Source organism: Microcaecilia unicolor, chromosome 1 (genome assembly GCF_901765095.1).
Source record: "Microcaecilia unicolor chromosome 1, aMicUni1.1, whole genome shotgun sequence".
Classification (NCBI taxonomy): Eukaryota; Metazoa; Chordata; class Amphibia; order Gymnophiona; family Siphonopidae; genus Microcaecilia; species Microcaecilia unicolor.
In genome coordinates, this window is record NC_044031.1 from 314,098,949 (window position 1) to 314,117,374 (window position 18,426).

Below are 18,426 nucleotides of genomic sequence, written 5' to 3' on the forward strand. Positions count from 1 at the left end.
ACGACTTCCCTATGAGGAAAGGCTAAAGCAGCTAGGGCTCTTCAGCTTGGAGAAAAGGCGGCTGAGGGGAGATATGACAGAGGTCTATAAAAGAATGAGTGGAGTTGAACGGGTAGATGTGAAGCGTCTGTTCACGCTTTCCAAAAATACTAGGACTAGGGGGCATGCGATGAAGCTACAATGTAGTACATTTAAAACGAATCAGAGAAAAGCTTTCTTCACTCAACGTGTAATTAAACTCTGGAATTCGTTGCCAGAGAATGTGGTAAAGGCGGTTAGCTTAGCGGAGTTTTAAAAAGGTTTGGACGGCTTCCCAAAGGAAAAGTCCGTAGACCGTTATTAAATGGGCTTGAGGAAAATCCACTATTTCTGGGATAAGCAGTATAAAATGTTTTGTACTTTTTTGGGATCTTGCCAGGTATATGTGATCTGGATTGGCCACTGTTTGAAACAGGATGCTGGGCTTGATGTACCTTTGGTCTTTCCCAGTATGGCAATACTTATGTACTTATGTATAATGCTGTTTCAAGCTTTGGGCGGTTTTGTATTGCCTTAAAGTGTTCATTTCAAAATTGGACTTTTTCGTCTCTAATGACTATCTGTAATAACTCCTCCTTCAGTGGCTACATTTTAGATGATGCCAGTCCCAAGCCAGGATAAAGGAAGTGAGTTGGGGACAGGCTAGTTACCCATACCTATAAAAACTATAAAAAAAAAAAAAACAAAACCCCAAAAAACCCAAACTGTGGAAACAGAGAATGCATTGAAACAAATCTATATAAAATGTTTATTCTATGAAGGTGGTATTTGTCTATTGAAGGCTGGAATTTACCTAAATCCTTACTGTCCCCTCAGTATAGTTGGCTAGTGGAAATGCAGCCATATGCTTGCTTCAGTTTGCTTTAAGTCTCATGTCTCTTTCGCTGTACTCATGCAGTATTGGCTGTTGAAGTTGGCCAAAGTAGCAGAATTGCCATTTTTTAGTCAGAATGGTTCTAGAGAGGTGGGGATGGTTGCTGGCAATGGTCCCCTCAAATTTAAGGAAAATTACAATAATTGGGTGAAAATGTAGGAAAGATGGGTAAAGAGAACCCCGCAGGTTACATCGGGGCAAAAGGTAAATACTATATTTATATATACGCACACACACACAGACATTATATAACAAACTATAAAATGTTAGGAAGGGTTTCTATTTTGTTATTGCCAGCAAAAGTTTATAATAATGGCAAGATACAGATACAAAACACTAAAAGCTCCTTAATAAGAGAATTGTAATTAATTTCTCCATACTTGCAATGTTTTATCAGCACTCAGCCGAGATGCTTTATAGTGCACCCAAAATGCACTGACATACACTAACACAACGTTGAACTGGTTCACTAACGCAGTCTGGACTCAGCATCCTGATGACAGAGGCATGTGCTGTGAGAAGAGGCTGAGACACAGCTAACACTGTGCTCTGGAATACCTCTCATTTTCTGCACTCAACACTGTCCTTCCATGGATAAAGCTGGCCTTTGCAGCTAGTGCTTTTGGTTTTCACCATTTCCTTCAAATTATGTTAAAGGCAAATGGATGTAGAACATTTACCATCCAGGAAAGGGAAAGAAAGAGACAAGACATATGATCTCCTCTCTAACCTGAGCAGCTCTATATCGCTGAAACCGTACTTGACTTTGTAGTCCCCAATGCACCTGGTACTCTCCTGGCCTCCAATCACACCCACTTGCTTGATTTTCCCTGTGTCCAAACCTGTATCAAGGAGAAAGAACAGAAAAAGAGGCATGTTTGTGACATTAAGCCTCGGTGTAAAAGATGCTTGTGACCTTTATGCAGTGGTGTACCAAGGGGGGGGGGGGGGGCGGTGGGGGCAGTCCGCCCCGGGTGCACGCCGCTGGGGGGTGCCACGGTGCACGCCTGCTGCGAGAGTTCGCTAACTTCTCTCGTTCGCTGCAGCTCCCTCTGCCCCGGAACAGGTTACTTCCTGTTCCGGGGCAGAGGGAGCTGCAGCGAATAAGCAAAGTTAGTAAACTCGCAGCAGGCGTGCGCTGCGGCACCCCCCCTAGCGGCATGCACCCGGGGGGGGGGGGGCTCTTTCACCAGGGGTCGGGGCGCCGGCCCAGGTGTCTGCCCCCCTAGGAACGCCACTGCCTTTATGGCAAACGGGATTTTTAAGAGGTTTATTACAATAAATTGTTAAAAACAGAACTTTTGCAGCTTCCTTCAGTTTCTTCTAAGTGCCATTTTCCTTTAGCATCAATTGATCTATCCACTGATATAAAGCATTCATCAGTATCTCATCACATCATGTAAGTATCTGGCAACATAGCTGCCGAGGGGGGGGGGGGGCAAAATTCCCCAGGCCCGTGCCTCCAAGGGGGGCCCGGTGCAGGGGTCTCTCTCTCTCTCATATGTTCCTGACGGGACCCGGAGAGAGAAAACTCTTGACGCCAGGCTCCCCTTGCATTGCCTGCCTAGCAGCTGCTGGGCCCTCAGGCCGCGCATGCACAGTTTTGAGACTGAGCATGTGTGACCTGAGGAAAGCAGACGCAGGGGCAGGAAATGCTGGGCAAAGGAAGGAGCCGCTCTGCCTGCAGCTGGTGGGGCCAGCCAATGTACTTTGGGCGGATGGGAGGTGGCGGCAGTGGTGATGATGATTTTGGGGGGGTGCGGTGATGGTGACTCTGCCCTGGGCCCGGCTCAGTCTCTCGGCAGCCCTGTTTGGCAATTAGTTTAAAATTACTTTTTGCTTCCTTGCACAAATATCCTAGGTTCAAACACTGACTACAGTTATGAATAAGTCATACATACATAGATTTCTTCAAGTTTTGGGTTCAGCATGTCTCTTTCACTACTGTTAGGCACAATCTCCCCCCCCCCCCCCCCCCCAAATAAAAAAAAAAACCAGTCATGTCATCAAAGCCCAACTAAACACCACAGAAAATGCACACATTTCCTACATTTAAATGCAGACAATGGGAATCGGAAAAACTGCTCCTGCGCCCAGGGCCGCCGAGAGGGGGGGACAGGGGGGACAAAATTCCCTGGGCCTCCAGGGGGGCCCGGCGCCACCATCACAGTCCGGCCCGCCCTTTGTCGCTCCCTGGCATTGAACTTAAGTGCCTCACCTTCGAAAGCGCAGCAAGCAGCGGCAGACCACTCCTTCCTTCCGTGTCCCGCCCTCGTCTGATGTAACTTCCGTGAGGGTGGGACACGGAAGGAAGGAGTGGTCTGCCGCTGCTTGCTGCGCTTTCGAAGGTGAGGCGCTTAAGGTCAGTGCAGAGGGCCCGGGGGTGGAGAGAGGGCCTGGCCCAGTCTCTCGGCGGCCCTGCCTGCCCCTAAGAGAAACCCTTCCCCCACAAATGTACCACTACTGCTCCTACCTTCTAAAACAAACATCTACCACAACTGCATGCACACCTCTGAATTAAACATTTTATACACAGCCTTGAGTGAATTCCTTCAAAAAGGCGGTAAATTGCAGTACATCTGTTTAGTTTTAGTAAAAAATGTAGTCACAAGGTAGTTTCCGAATGAGGTCATGAGTACACGTGCAGTAAGGATATTCTGATGTGCACAGTTCTCACTAGCATTTCCAGTTCTGAAAGGTCTCATAGTACCAACTGTTACCTCAATTAGTTTTAACTGTATTCTTATGGACCATGTTCGAGCCTGTCAGGGCTGGCCAGATCACAGAACCTGAACCCAAGCCCCTCCCCAACACCTACTCTCAGCTGTATTTTCTTGGACACCAAGCTGGGAAACCACAAAAAGATATCTACAAACAAAATAATCTTACCACATTAGCAACTGTTTATTCTTACAAAATTAGCAGCAAAGCAGAAACTAGCTTCTTAGCAAGAATAAACAGGGGGGAAATTGGATACATAAGCAAAAGGAAAACAGCAAGTGTGACACCTACTAAGCCTCTGGCTCCCCAGAGACCCAAGACTGTCAGTACCCACCCTTGCCTTTCAGACCAGGCACTTATAGAGTTTCTCAGCCCAAAGCAAAAAGAACGGGTTTTTCAAGAATACATCATCTAGGATATGTCATTCTTTTGGAATAACTGAAAGGAAGTACATCAAAAAATTACACTTCCTTAAAAGATCCCTACGCCAAGCCCCCTCCCTACCCATCTTCAAATCCTTGCTTAAAACTCACCTCTTCAATGCTGCATTCGGAACCTAACCTTTCGAACATATAGGTTGCCCCAATCTGTCTGACTTGTTTATAATAATGGCAAGATACAGATACAAAACACTAAAAGCTCCTTAATAAGAGAATTGTAATTAATTTCTCCATACTTGCAATGTTTTATCAGCACTCAGCCGAGATGCTTTATAGTGCACCCAAAATGCACTGACATACACTAACACAACGTTGAACTGGTTCACTAACGCAGTCTGGACTCAGCATCCTGATGACAGAGGTATGTGCTGTGAGAAGAGGCTGAGACACAGCTAACACTGTGCTCTGGAATACCTCTCATTTTCTGCACTCAACACTGCCCTTCCATGGATAAAGCTGGCCTTGCCAATAAACTGTCTGATTGTAAGCTCTTCGAGCAGGGACTGCCCTTCCATGTTAAATTGTACAGCGCTGCGTAACCCTAGTAGCGCTTTAGAAATGTTAAGTAGTAGTAGTAGTAAAAGATACATTTAAGCCCTTTTGTTAAACACATCCTCAGTAAAATAAATAAGCCCTTATCTCAATTCAAAAAGTCAAGATCCAGTTCCCACAGAGTCTTTACTCTCACAGTATGTCTTTTTCTCCCTTTCCTCAGAGCTTAACAGGATTACCTGTCCCTCCTCCCCAATCCCCATCTCCTTCCTTCAAATGGTAATTAATTCTCAACAGATGGAAACCTGCTGCATCCAGCTAGTCTCCAAATGACCTCACTGAACACACCTATGGAAAACAGCAAATTGCATGACTCATTGTCTTTCAATTACCTGGCCAGGAAGAGGGGCGGAAGGGGGTGCTTGCTAGTGTGCTGGGCACCAAATGGCCTTTTTTTAATAATCCACAAAAGAAAAAAAAAAGTCTCCATATTTCACCATCTGGAGATTATGGCTTCTTTATATTAAACATTATCAGCACTGAACCCGCATGGTCTAGCCCTTCATAACTGCACCCCCACCAACATCCATGACCTATAGGCAGTGGCGATCCTAGGTCGGCTGCCACCCAGGGCTAGGGTTACCATTCGTCCGGATTTCCCCGGACATGTCCTCTTTTTGAGGGCCTGTCCGGGGCGTCCGGCAGGTTTTGCCCGCACATTTGTCCGGATTTCTGGACAAACGTGTGTGCGGGAGGGCGTGCGTGCGGTTGCGTGATCCATCGGCGCCGTGGCTCTCCCCTCCCCTTCCTTACCATCTTCCCTGGTGGTCTAGTGACGTCTTCGGGGCAGGAAAGAGCCCCCTCTTTCCTGCCCGGAGCGCTGCCTTGCCCATCCTCCTTCTCGGTCTCGGCTGGGGATTCAAAATGGCCGCCGAGAGTTGAAGTCTCACTAGGCCGCTTCAACTCTTGGCGGCCATTTTGAATCCCCAGCTGAGACCGAGAAGGATGTAGGCAAGGGCAGGAAAGAGGGGGCTCTTTCCTGCCCCAAAGTCACTAGACCACCAGGGAAGATGGTAAGGAAGGGGAGGGGAGCATGTGATGGGGGGGGGGAGGGGAGTATGTGACGGGAGGAGGGGAAGGGGCGGAATGAGGATCCGAAAGGGGCGTGGCAGTGGGCGGGGCATGACACGTGTTCTCTTTTTCAGAGTACACAAAATGGTAACCCTACCCCCTCCCCGGGTGCAGCGGCATCCGTCCCCCCCCAGGGTGCAACACGACACCACCCCCCCCCCAGCAGCGTGCATCTGGGGCGGACCGCCGCCCCCCCCCCCCCTTGGTACGCCACTACCTGTAGGGTTGAACTTGTTCAAATCTGCTCTTCACTTGTACAATTTCCCATCAAAAACATAATGTGGAATTCCCAGGTAAGTTATAGACTCAGCCCCATGCCCAAGTGGATGCTACATGAGGATTCCATTTTCAAAACCGCTCCTATATGTTTTAATTGCAAACTCCAAACATAAGTCTGTTTCTGGCTCTTCTACACCAGGAAGTCAGTGTAAATGCTGAGAAAACCCCCAACTTGCTTAATCCTGAGTTCTCTGAATAGTGCAATACCAGTATGATAAAGGCTTCCTGGTTTGTTTGTTTTTTTTTTTTAATCAGCCTGTTTTAAATCTCATCACTCTAAGCCCAAACCCATGTTTCAAGGGAAAAATATAATTGCTGAAATAAGAAACTAATCCTCCTCACACCCATGTAACTCAAAAAAGGCCTCCACCACAAGGTTCTACACCAAGGGGGCTAAAGAGGGGCAATCTGTCACGAATGAGATGCAAGAAGCAAGGAGTTCCAGAAAAAGTTGGAAAAATAATTTTTTTTAAAATAAATATGGGGAGCCATTCAGATCATACTTGCTCTGCTGATACACCGCACACTGATGCTTCATATGCCAGGATTAGCTATCAGCCTCTTGATTCAGCCTTTTCTGGCAGGCAAAATCTGATAGCAGCTGCTGCTCTATGAGGGGGACATCAGAGCTGCTATCATTTTTAGTTAGTATTCAGGCAAATGGCACATCCTGGGGATCCAAGTTGCAATCTTGTGCAATGTGCACCCAGTAGAACTCTACTATAAACATGTATAATTATATTCACACTGGGAACACTTTATTTAACCAATCAATGAAATAAGACTCACTGCTTACAGAGCAAGAGTATCAGCAGAGCAATGCTGTGAGGAGGGGTGTCCTTAGGCAGTGTTATTATAGGACTGTACCTACAGTATTAGCTGCCATTAAGTCCTTCTCATTACAGATAGAAAGATGGGATGGAATAAGTGGCACCCCTTGCGATTCCTCACTATCCTCGCAGAGAAGATTATCCCCAGTATTTATTCAGCTTGTTCTGAATATCAAACACGTGGCTCACTATAGATAGTGCCTGTGCAGTTAAGCTTTTAATAAATGGATCGGTATACAGCTGCATTTGATGATAGCATAACTTAAAGATCTATCAATTGAGAAAATCTGAAAACAATCTAGAGGGAAAAAATAAGTGTCAATGCTAGGTGATACCTTCATTGGGAAGATCAAAGGCTGCTAATTAGCTGAAACTATCCATATATACATAAGAAAAATAATTTCATGGCATTCAGAGCAGTAATAGACACCTGACCAGCTGTATAAAGCAAAAAAAAAAAAAAAGGTCAGGTTTTATTCCAATGCAGACCATTTTTCATCAGTAATTGTCTTTATAATCAACGCTGAACTTAATGGCTATAGAGAAACAAGTGGGCAAAGCGTGCAGTGCATGGCTCAAACAATTCTTTTCAACCACTCTGTAATCTGCGTATGTTTTGTCTCAGGAATAGCTGGGGTGGTGAGGCAATTTGCAAGGGGGTATAGTTATACAGGCTAAGGGTGATTTGCAGGGCTGTTGTTCAGCTGGAGGGGGATTGCTTTTAGAAATAGGAGCAGTTTGCGGTGTGGTCGGGCAATTCCAAGGAATCGCTTTGAAAATAGGAGTGGTTGCAGGGAATAGTTTTGGTGAGTGGTATGGTAGGGTGATTAGTTTTTGGGCTGGTGAAGCAATTGTGGGGGCATCGTTTTTGAGGGTGGAAGCAGTTTTGGGGCACTTGCAGGGTGGTTAGTTTTTGGGTTGGCATAGCTGCAGGGAGTGGTTTTTGGATGTGGGGATACTTTGTAGAGTGGTGGGTTAGTTTGAGGTATTTTTAGGGGGTGGTGGAGCAGTTGCAGAGGATAGCTTTTGAGAGCAGAGTCAGTTTGCAGGTAGCTAGAACAGTTAAAGAGGGCAGTTTGCAGGGTGGTGGGGAGGAAGAGGACAGTTTTCATTGGTGGGGTACTTTGGGAGAGTCAAGAACAGGGCGAGTCACTTTGAAAAGAAGAATTCTCTAACTACTATGTTTCACTTTTGAAGTTTCTAGCTACAGAAGCTGGGACTCCTTCTCTCACATGAATGAACTGGGCTATGTTTATTTCTCTGGAACCCCCAGTCTTATATGGCCCTTTTTCAAACTCCATCCACCTTTTTTCCCCACACACCAAGTTTCACCCCATTCTGTTATATTTTCGGAGCATTATTTTGCCCCAGTCAGACATTTCAACTCTGCAAAATAATAAAAATAGTTCATTATGGAACAATTCCCCGACATAAACAATTACTGGCAAAATTCAGACTACAGAAAGTAATACAGGAGAATCAATCCTCATAAAGCAACACAAATAGAAACAGATAACAGCAAAGATAACAAAAAACGCACAGTCAATAATGGTGCTGTAAAACTTTAATCAAAGTATGGCTCGATTCTTTTAGTTTGTTTGATACCTTTTTTTAAAAATCTCCAGTCATTTATTGACATTAAGAATAATGACTCAAATTATCTTCTCTTTGCAATACTTTGATTAAAGAAGCAAAAGATGAAAAAATTATCTCGTGATGCCAAAGACTATGAAACGAATCATGTTTATCCATGGGTTTATAACAAGGATGATGGGAAAGCAACTAATCAAGAATGCAGAGTCGGTTTCCATACTTCTTCATCAGATTCTTCAAGTTCATCAAGCAGCGGTGACTCATCCGATGGTTTTTTAGCCACAAGAAGAGGCAATTAGAGAAGATTGAGGAAACAACAATCGAGGAGCAAGACGATCTCATCCCCAGTCACAAAACGAGAACAGAAAAAAAATCAGTGGTAATTAATCTATGTTCAAGAGTTCTGAATTATGCTGAGGAATGTGTGTTATCAAAAGGACTCTTTTGTTCCTTCCAATCACTTTGATTTTTCAATTTAAAATTGAGACGTTTATTAGATTACAATTACATTTTAGTATTTCATCTGAAGAGGACAATGTACAATTGTGAAATAAATCAAACTGGCCACCACCTGGTCCCCTTGACTCAACTATAGGAACCTTCCGGCAAGTAGTTTTGAATGAAGTTTCAAAACAAAATTTTAGCTGTAGAAACAACAACGTAAATCACAAAGAAAAAGAAGCAATTAAATCTCTGCAAAATGATCAATCAATAGTAATTAAAAATACAGATAAGAAGGGTGCAATAGTTATTCTCAATAGGGTAGATTATATTAAGGAAGCAGAACATCAATTGAATGATCCAAATACATATAGGAAATTAAAATTAGATCCTACGCTCAAACTTCAAAGAAGGATTAATGTTATGGCCCAGGATGGTTACAAACAAGGTTCTCTACTTAAATATAAATTTTTGAATAATTTGCATCCTATTACTCCTGTTTTCTATTTACATCCAAAAATTCACAAAAGTCATTATAATCCGCCTAGACGTCCAATACTTTCCTCACGTGGTTCTCTCCTAGAACCACTTTCGATATTCGTAGGTTCCTTTTTAAGAAAAGAAGTTGAAAATCATAAAACTATATTAAAGATACAACACATTTCCTCAACATTTTGGAAAATACTCCGACTGGTGAGAACAGATATCTAATGATAACCCTCAATGTTGTTTCACGGTATACCTCAGTTCCTCAAGATGATGCTCTCGCCGTACTCAAAGATACACTTGATTGTCGGGTAAAACCTCAGAAAGTTCCAACTGAGTTCAGCATCAATGTCACAAGTTTGGCAATGAAAGAAAATTTATTTCTATTCAATAGACAACTGTACCATCAGATTTCTGGAGTAGCAGTGGGTGCTACCTTCGTCCCATCCATGGCATGTCTTTACATGAATGACTTTGAAAACCAATGGATTTTTCATTCACCACTTTTGGAAAATATTTTCTCCGGGCATCGTTATATTGATGACGTCTTTTTGCTCAGGACTGGTAGTATTCAAGAATTTACATCTTTTTTTCTTTGGCTAAATTCATGCAACCCTAAAATTCAATTTACAACTACTCGTACACTAATACTACTTTTTTGGACATGGACATTGAACAAGATTCTGATGGCTTTTATTAGACTAAGCAATCTACTTTCTGCTACTGTAGTTGTTGAACCATTTAGTTGTGCATGATTAATGACTCGCAAGCACACTCACGAGTGACAGTCATTTTCAAAAATCTAGTTTTACTAAAAGCAAAGTGGATTGAATTGTAGAGCAATAAAGTTGTTGGAATAGAAACATTAATAGCTGCGGTACTTTTATTTTTTTACTCAAAAAGTATTATATTAGGCAATAACTTTTTTACTTTCACTTAAGTAAATTTTTTGTGTTCTTCACTGCACTTTTTACTTGAGTATTAAAATACAATTTTTACTTTTACTTAAGTACTTTGAACACTGGGCCTCAGTCCCTTCATCAATGTGCCAAATGTATACACCGAAAGCACCAGAAGAAAAACCTCATTCATTGGCCTTCGATCTCACTCTTTGGGATAGGACACCCTTGGCATCTCTGCACTTCAGCCCAGCATCTTCCCTCCCTTCCCTTCTCCAACAGCTTTCTTAACTCCCCTCAGACACTACCCCCCCTCCCCCCCACTCTAGCCTCATGCAGAAAGAAAAAAATTAAAAAAGCAATATAAAAGGTGGGGAGCTGCTGTCTAAACTGCAGAGAAGGTCCTCTACTGGTCCCGCCCCTTGTGACATGACTTTCCTCCTGCTGATAATCAAAATGATTTAAGCAGACTCTGACACTGAATATTGGGCTAGGATCTGCATTACAAAAAATAAATATTTCCTTACAATCCCCCCTCTCATTCCCTTGACAAGGTCCACAGGACCCCTGTCCCAATATCATGCATTGCTCCCCTCACAACCCCCTCCCCAAACAGGTCAACACCTTCCCTCCCAGTAAGAATAGGGCCCCCCTGAGCCTACATGGCCTCCCTGGTATTTCAAATGGGGCGACATGGGCAGAAGCAAACCCCCCTTGCTCCTGGCTCCTAGAAGCAGCTTCCTGGACATTTATTTTGTGTTTGTTTGATGGTTATATATAAAACTTTTAAAAAGATAGCTCACAGGGAGTAGGGGAAAACACACAGACTTAGACGATATGGATAAGCAGACTGGTACAATTTTCTATGTTTCTATATCTTATGTTTCTGTGGACAGCAGTGCCTGTAGATCCCTCCCCCCCTTCTTTCTGCCAGTAGCTGGCTTACCAGGGCAAAAACATGATTTGGGAGCCACCAAATTAGTACATCTGAGAAGACCCCTCCTAAACATTTGAGCCCTAGTTATGTGCCTAGTTTGCCTATGCCATAATCTAACCCAGATTCATAATTTGTATGCTATTGGTATTGCCTCTGTTTTCCCAGAACAGAATTCTAATCATTGCTTAATGGGGACACCTACTAACTGAACTTGGCTGCACACATGCTGAGTTCTAGAGGAAAATGTGGTCTGCAGCACAGGCTATCACTGCTCTGGCTGGGTTAAGAAAAAAAAAAAAGGTGCACTCTCATGGACAGTACACAAGGAGTCTACGGCATACTTTAAGGGTCAGCACACTTGCAAATTTAGCATTTCAGCTAGCATACCATTGATAAAGCAACTGTATGCTGGAAGCAGGACAGATAGATTCACAGAAGCATATCTAGAGTACCAATAACGCCGCAAACGCTGGTATGACAGACTTAACATTTTCCACCCACTATATCTCATCAAAATCCATATGCGCACTGCTCCATGAAAAGGGGGGGGGGGGGGGGTTGTGGAAAGACAACCTATATGTGGAATATTTTTTTGTACTTTGTAAAGAATGCCTAAAAAATAGGAGATAACACGCTGGATGGTTATGAGTGCAGGCTCATGGTAGCATAGTCCAAGAGAAGCCAGTTCCAACTAAAGGAGGAGGAAACCTGCAAGCTAAAAACACAGTAAGTTGAAATGGGTTTATATATGTGGGATGGCATTCTGGTACATATAGCTTGTTAAAGTTGATTGCACACTATAGGATTGGCTCCCTCTAGTATGTCTCTCTTGCTGCTGCATGTGTCTCCTTCCCTGGTTAGAGAGAGTGTCCGAATTTCCATTTCGGTGCCCTTTGGGCCAGTTTTGGTTTCGGCCTTGTCCGAAAGGCTACAACCATAGTTTTGGCCAAAACAGCCTTTTTTTTTTTTGTGGACAACATAAATTTCTGCTTTTGTTCCATTTGTCTCCTTCCCCCCTTCCCAAACTAGAGTTGCCTTTCCCCTCTGACCATCTCTAGCAGCCCCCATTGGGCCTATCTTACAATCCCTGGTGGTCTAGGGTGTAGTCAGGGCAAGAGTGATCCTCAGTCGTTCCTGCCCATGCTTGCTCTGCTTTCAAAATGGCTGCCATGACTTTAAGTGGCAATCGTAAAGACTGCCACAAGAGGTCACGGCAGCCAATTTTGAGAGTACAGCTTACATAACAAGAGTGACTGGGGATCACTCCTGCCCCGACTATACCACTAGACCATAAGGGATTGTAAGGAAATTTGGGGGTTCTACTCTGCATTTTTTTGTGTGTGGGTGTGTGATGCAATTGCAAGTAATACAGTTATGATCTTGCATAGTACTTTATAAAGAGCACTCCAAATAAATACTTTGATACAAAAGTTTAGCAGGAACTTAAGTCTGTAAGTTTGGGATAATCTCCTTAGGAATTAGCCTCTCTGTGGAGATATGACATCAGCTGTCACTACAAATGTGGTGCAAAGTCAGCCATTGTAAAAGCACTGTGGCTTTTAGTTTCACTCATTAGCTGAGGGCCATGTGTATGGAAGTTATTTTACTTGGAGATAAAATATGGTCTTTCATTATTTAAATTGTTGTATATATTCTGGCTTGGATACTATTTTGGTGATTGTAAAGAAATTTCCTGCTCTTTTGAATATGATGAACATGCAGCATTTAAAAAAAAAACAAAAAACCACACTTGTGAAATGCAAAAACTAGATTCTATGAGAAAAGGAACCTGCAGTGACGTTTCAAACACAAGTACTTGTCAGCTTATAGTGAAATGAAGTTTATATATTAGAAAAAATAATTTGAGAAATGTATTGCTCTTGATTGTAATTTTTCAGAGCATATAGTCCTCGAATTCAATGGTATCATGAGCTTTTTCATTCTGGATTGGATAGGAGCCAACTCTGTGGGTGCTTGAGCACCCCCAATATTAAGAAAATTCCTTGTATGTGTCCAGGGAGGGGTTATTTCCATTGGGCTTAGCACCCCCAATAATTTTGAAAAGTTGGCTCCTATGCTGGATTGTGCATCAGGCTAGTATAATGTCCACAGTCTAGACCAGTGTCTGGATATATTTGCCTTACTTTAGTAAGAATCTATACTATGTTTGTCCTTAATCAGTTTTATAACTAAATACAAAATGGGAAACATCTCAATGCTACTTTCATTACTTGTGAACAGTTTGGGTAACCATAAAAAGCTGGTAATCATGATTTTTGTTTTTAACACTTTCTCACAAAGTTCCTGTCTCGGAGGATATTTAACTACATTAACTCTGAAACAAACATGCCACACTTGTTGAGAAGTACTAGTTAAAATGGCTCTCAAAGTTGTCAGCCTGTGCTTGCAGTTCGTGGGACGAGAAGGTAAGAACAAGAAGTTCTTGTGGGTTTAGGAGAGGGCTGCCGACTACAAGCTCGGACAAGCCCCAGTGGGCCTCACCGGTTCACAACACCAAACTTTAGTTTTTAGACAAAACTGAAAAAAAAATAAAAGTTCAGGCAGCCTCTAAGATGCTGTTGTATATAATAACTGATTGTTAAGTCTTGCTATTAACCTCTATTTCCTTTTCTCTGTGATTTACAAATCATTGATTTATCATTATGTACAAGATTTGTACTCTTTAATATTTCACATTTCATCTTATTTTAATATTTGCAGTATATTCAATAATGTAAGCGGCTTACAATAAACAAACATATCTGGGATAAGAAAGGAGATACCACATAAGGAACCTGTTAGTCTAGTTGTGAGCCCTTGAGCCCAGGTCGAGGCCTAGTATAGGTGTTAGGCCAAGGCCGAGGGTGAGCCGAGCAGGCACTACACACTACCCCAGCTACCAAGCCCTGTACACACACACAGAAACCAACTTGCACCTCCAGAAAAGGGAATATAGGGCAATCAGGCAGGCCTCACGGCCTACTGGGAACCCATTTACTCAGAACTCAAGCATACGGGCCTCACGGCCTAACCGGAACCGACTCATACGTAGGGAGGGGAGAAAGAGACTAAACGAGGGGACCCCCACGGGGACTGGAGCACCAGCAACACCCTTGGTGCTGGCAATCAAGGAGAAAGGGAAGCATACACAGAAACACGTCAAGCAGTACCCCACCACACACAAAGAAAGTGAGGGATTGGAAAAAATAAAGATACTGTAGGTAGAGACCCTCAGCAGACCGGGAAGGGAAAAGTCCGCAAAACGGAGTGTGGAGTCTAACACCTACCCAGCATGGAAAGGGACAGTGCTCTGTAATACAGGAGGTAGTTACAGCAAAGAAAGGACTGAAACAGTCAAAAAGGGAAGACTGCAGTAAACAGACAACTGCCAGAAGCAGAGAAACTCTGCAGGCAAAGGGTTAAACCAAGCTCACACACACACAGCAACCAGAGGCAGGGAACACTGCAGACAACAGGTTAATCAGGAGTACAATGAGAGAGCAAACAAACAACCCCCACAGAGAGAAACAAAGGGTCCCAAGACTGCTACAAGGGCAGGACCTGCAAAGCAGAAAACAAATACAGCACAAAGGGAACTCCGAAGGAAGGGGAAGCAAAACAAAAACTGGAATGGGACGAGGAAGGAACTCACCACACAGCACCAAAGCCAAACAGAGAGAATCCCAGGTGCAGTGTAGAGCAATAATTAGACACACGCAGGCAGCAGCCAGCAGACAGATACAGAGCAACAGAAACTGCAAGCAAGTACTTTTTTTGAGATCTTGCCATGTATATTGTGACTGGATTGGCCATTGTTGGAAACAGGATGCTGGGCTTGCTGGACCTTTGGTCTTTCCCAGTATGGCAATACTTATGTACTTATGTAAGGAAAGGAGTAATCAAACTCCACGCAAGCACAGAGCTAATAGCTCAGACAGAGCAAAGGTAAGGCTTCAGCAGAATAGGAATAATGCCAAAGCAGGGGTTGTAGGGAAAGGTAAGCTTAAGTAGATCAGATTGACATCAGCTTAGCCCCTGACGGCCAATCAGGAGCGGTTCCAAGCATTCCCCTGCCTGACTAGCAGAATTCTAAGAGTCATAACAGAACCTAAGTTACAATCCAACTTTAGTAACAGCATAAATAGAAGGCAGCAATTGCTTCTAAGATACAACTGGAAAGGAGGAAATGAAAAAAAAAAAAGAAAGGTACGAACGTTGTACGAAGGTATACCAACACAGATTAAATTCACTACAATAGTAGAAGGGAATGTTTTTAAGTAGCTTTGCATTTTTTAAAGGAAGGTTCAGAATATAGTTCTAGGAGGAGGTCTATGACACTGAACAGGAAGACCTAGCAGAATGAGAGTAGACCTAGAGGGGAGTACAGATGACCATTAAGTTTTGTTGAGCTGTGTGAAGGGCACAGCCTGGAACATAAAAGTAAAAAAAATGTATAAATAAGATGGTAAAGCCAGTATGAATAATCTAGTAAGCCTTGGACAAACTCTTGAAGGATATACAAAAAAAAGGACAGGAAGCCAGTGTTCATTTATGAGTAAAGTGATGTTTCTGTTGACCAGTGATATTTGTGCTGGCCAGCAGTTTTCAAAACTATCTAAGTCTCCTTTAACTCCATCCCATTGACAGACCTATGACTAAGCAGCCACTGATCACGATTCCTTCTATAAACATGGAACTAACGTATTCCTGAGCTGGTCAGCATGCATCACTGCCACTCAACAGCTGAGCTTGCCGCCCAGCATGCCACAGCCATCAATGTCAGGCAAAATGGTAGAGACTATTATAAAGAACAACATTACACAGCATATTCAAAAGCATGGATTAATGAGACAAAGCCAACATGGATTTAGTGAAGGGAAATCTTGCCTCACCAGTTTATAAAACATTTCTTTGAAGGGGTGAACAAACATGTGGATAAAGGTGAGCCGGTCGATATTGTGTTATCTAGATTTTCAAAAGGCGTTTGACAAACCAGTTTTTTATTCCACAACAGGACACTACCTCCTATCCCATGACTCTCCAATTTCCTCTGGAGTATTTCATAAGGCACTTTGTCAAACACTCATGAAAGACTCCAGAGGAGATTGGAGAGTCATGGGATAGGAGGTAGTGTCCTATTGTGGATTAAAAACTGGTTAAAAGATAGAAAACGGAGAGTAGGGTTAAATGGTCAGTATTCTCCAAGGCTGATGGGTTCCCCAGGGGTCTGTGCTGGGACCACTGCTTTTTAACATATTTATAAATGATCTAGAGATGAGAGTAACTAGTGAGGTAATTAAATTTGCTGACAACTCAAAGTTATTCAAAGTTGTTAAATCGCAAAAGGATTGTGAAAAATTACAAGAGACTGGACGTCTAAATGGCAGATGACGTTTAATGTGAGCAAGTGCAAAGTGATGCATGTCCCCGTCCCATCTCCATGGGTTCTGCTCTGTCTCTGTCCCCACCCCATCCTCATTCCATCCCCGCAGGCCCAGTCTCCGTCCCTGCCAGTTCTGTCCCCATCCCCGCGGGCTCTGTTCTCATCTGCAGAAGCCTTGAACACTTATAATTTTATATTTAAATATTTTTATTAAAGTATAAAAGGGAACAATATACTGTGCAACTGTTGTGTATAAATTACAAACAGAAAACAATAACTAGCAGCTCTAATATCCCTCCCACCACCACCACTCTCTACCCTTCCAACCCCAACAATAGCTGACTTCTACTATCCCAAGGAATCCTAATCCACCCTGTTAAATTGTCTAATGGTACAAAATACAACCCGTTCTGTAAACCCTAGAGGGGAGAGATATGCCCTATGAAGCACTGTTATAATTTTTTTTGTTTTATCTGTGGATGAATAAGAAATCATCAACAATCTCAGGATTCAGTCTAGCTCTCCTGTCTTCCACAGTCCCTCCTGCAATAGAAGATGTGCTGGTAGCAGGATGTACAGGAACCCCCATGCAAATTTTGCTAGCTGTGGCCAGCATGTTTGCTTGTTTTTCCAAAAAATAAAAACATTGTCATCTGCATCAAACAAACATAAATAAGAGTCCAGTTCATTAACAGGCTTCAAAGCAGAAAGTGACACAGGAACAAAGTTTGTCCTCGTCCTCACAGGCTCTGTCCCCATCCCCACCCCGTCTCCGTGGAATCGGTCCCCGTCCCCATGTCATTTGTCTAGTCGAAACCCTCTGCTCAGTGTGCAGCGGCAGCTATGAAAGTGCATCTCAAAAAAGATATAGTGGAATTAGAAAAGGTTCAGAGAAGGGCGACGAAAATGATAAAGGGGATGGGCCGACTTCTCAATGAGGAAAGGCTAAAGCGGCTAGGGCTCTTCAGCTTGGAGAAAGGACAGCTGAGGTGAGATATGACAGAGGTCTATACAATAATGAGTGGAACAGGTAGACGTGAATCGCGTGTTTACTCTTTCCAAAAATACTAGGGGGCTCTTAGTGAAGCTATAAAGTAGTAAATTTAAAATGAATCTGAGAAAATGTTTCTTCACTTAATGTATAATTATACACTAGAATTCATTGCAAGAGAATGAAATAAAAGCAGTTAGCTTAGCAGGGTTTCAAAAAGCATTGGATGGCTTCCTAAAGGAGAAGTCCATAGACCATTATTAAAATGGACTTGGGGAAAATCCACTGCTTATTTCTAGGATAAGCAGCATAAAATGTATTGTACTTTTTTGGGATTTTGCCAGGTACATGTGTGACCCAGATTGGACACTGTTGGAAACAGGATGCTGGGCTTGATGGACCATCAGTCTATCCCAGTATGGCAATACTTTTGAACTTATGTACTTTAACCAGGCTTGAGAATTAAACCCAGATCTTCCGTAGCTATTAGACTGCCCTCTGAATAAAGAATGTATTTTTTCTGTACAAGAATGTGTAATTCTGACTATAGATTGGACTGTAACTGCTGACAGATGGTGTGCAAGTCCCCTGACTATTCTTCTGTAATTTGCATCCATTTGTGATGAATGTTTATTTTTGGTATACACCGAGTCCTTTATGTGGGCTGTTAAGAACTTATCAGCCCATAAGGGCTCAGTGAATAAGTGAATTATAAGCTGAAGTACAGAAAATGGTAATGATGTGGAAAATGTCATCTATTGTGCTGGAAAAAATAAAGGGGCTCTTTTACTAAGCTGCGCTAAAAGGTGGCCAATGCTATGACCAGTGCCCTGAGGCCACTTTTAGAATGGCTACAAAATGGCCACATTTCCATTTTTTCTGTTAATGGC

The 18,426-nt window shown here is 43.0% G+C and overlaps 1 protein-coding gene across 3 annotated transcripts in view; it reads right to left on the minus strand.

Moving 5' to 3' along the window:
• The window catches only part of TAB1 (TGF-beta activated kinase 1 (MAP3K7) binding protein 1), a 190,448-nt gene that overhangs the window by 95,585 nt on the left and 76,437 nt on the right, over positions 1-18,426 (minus strand). For all 3 annotated transcript variants that reach the window (XM_030208454.1, XM_030208463.1, XM_030208445.1), the window contains one exon: positions 1,644-1,755. In XM_030208454.1, the coding sequence (XP_030064314.1) occupies positions 1,644-1,755 (112 nt within the window). The remainder of the gene's footprint in view (positions 1-1,643; positions 1,756-18,426) is intronic.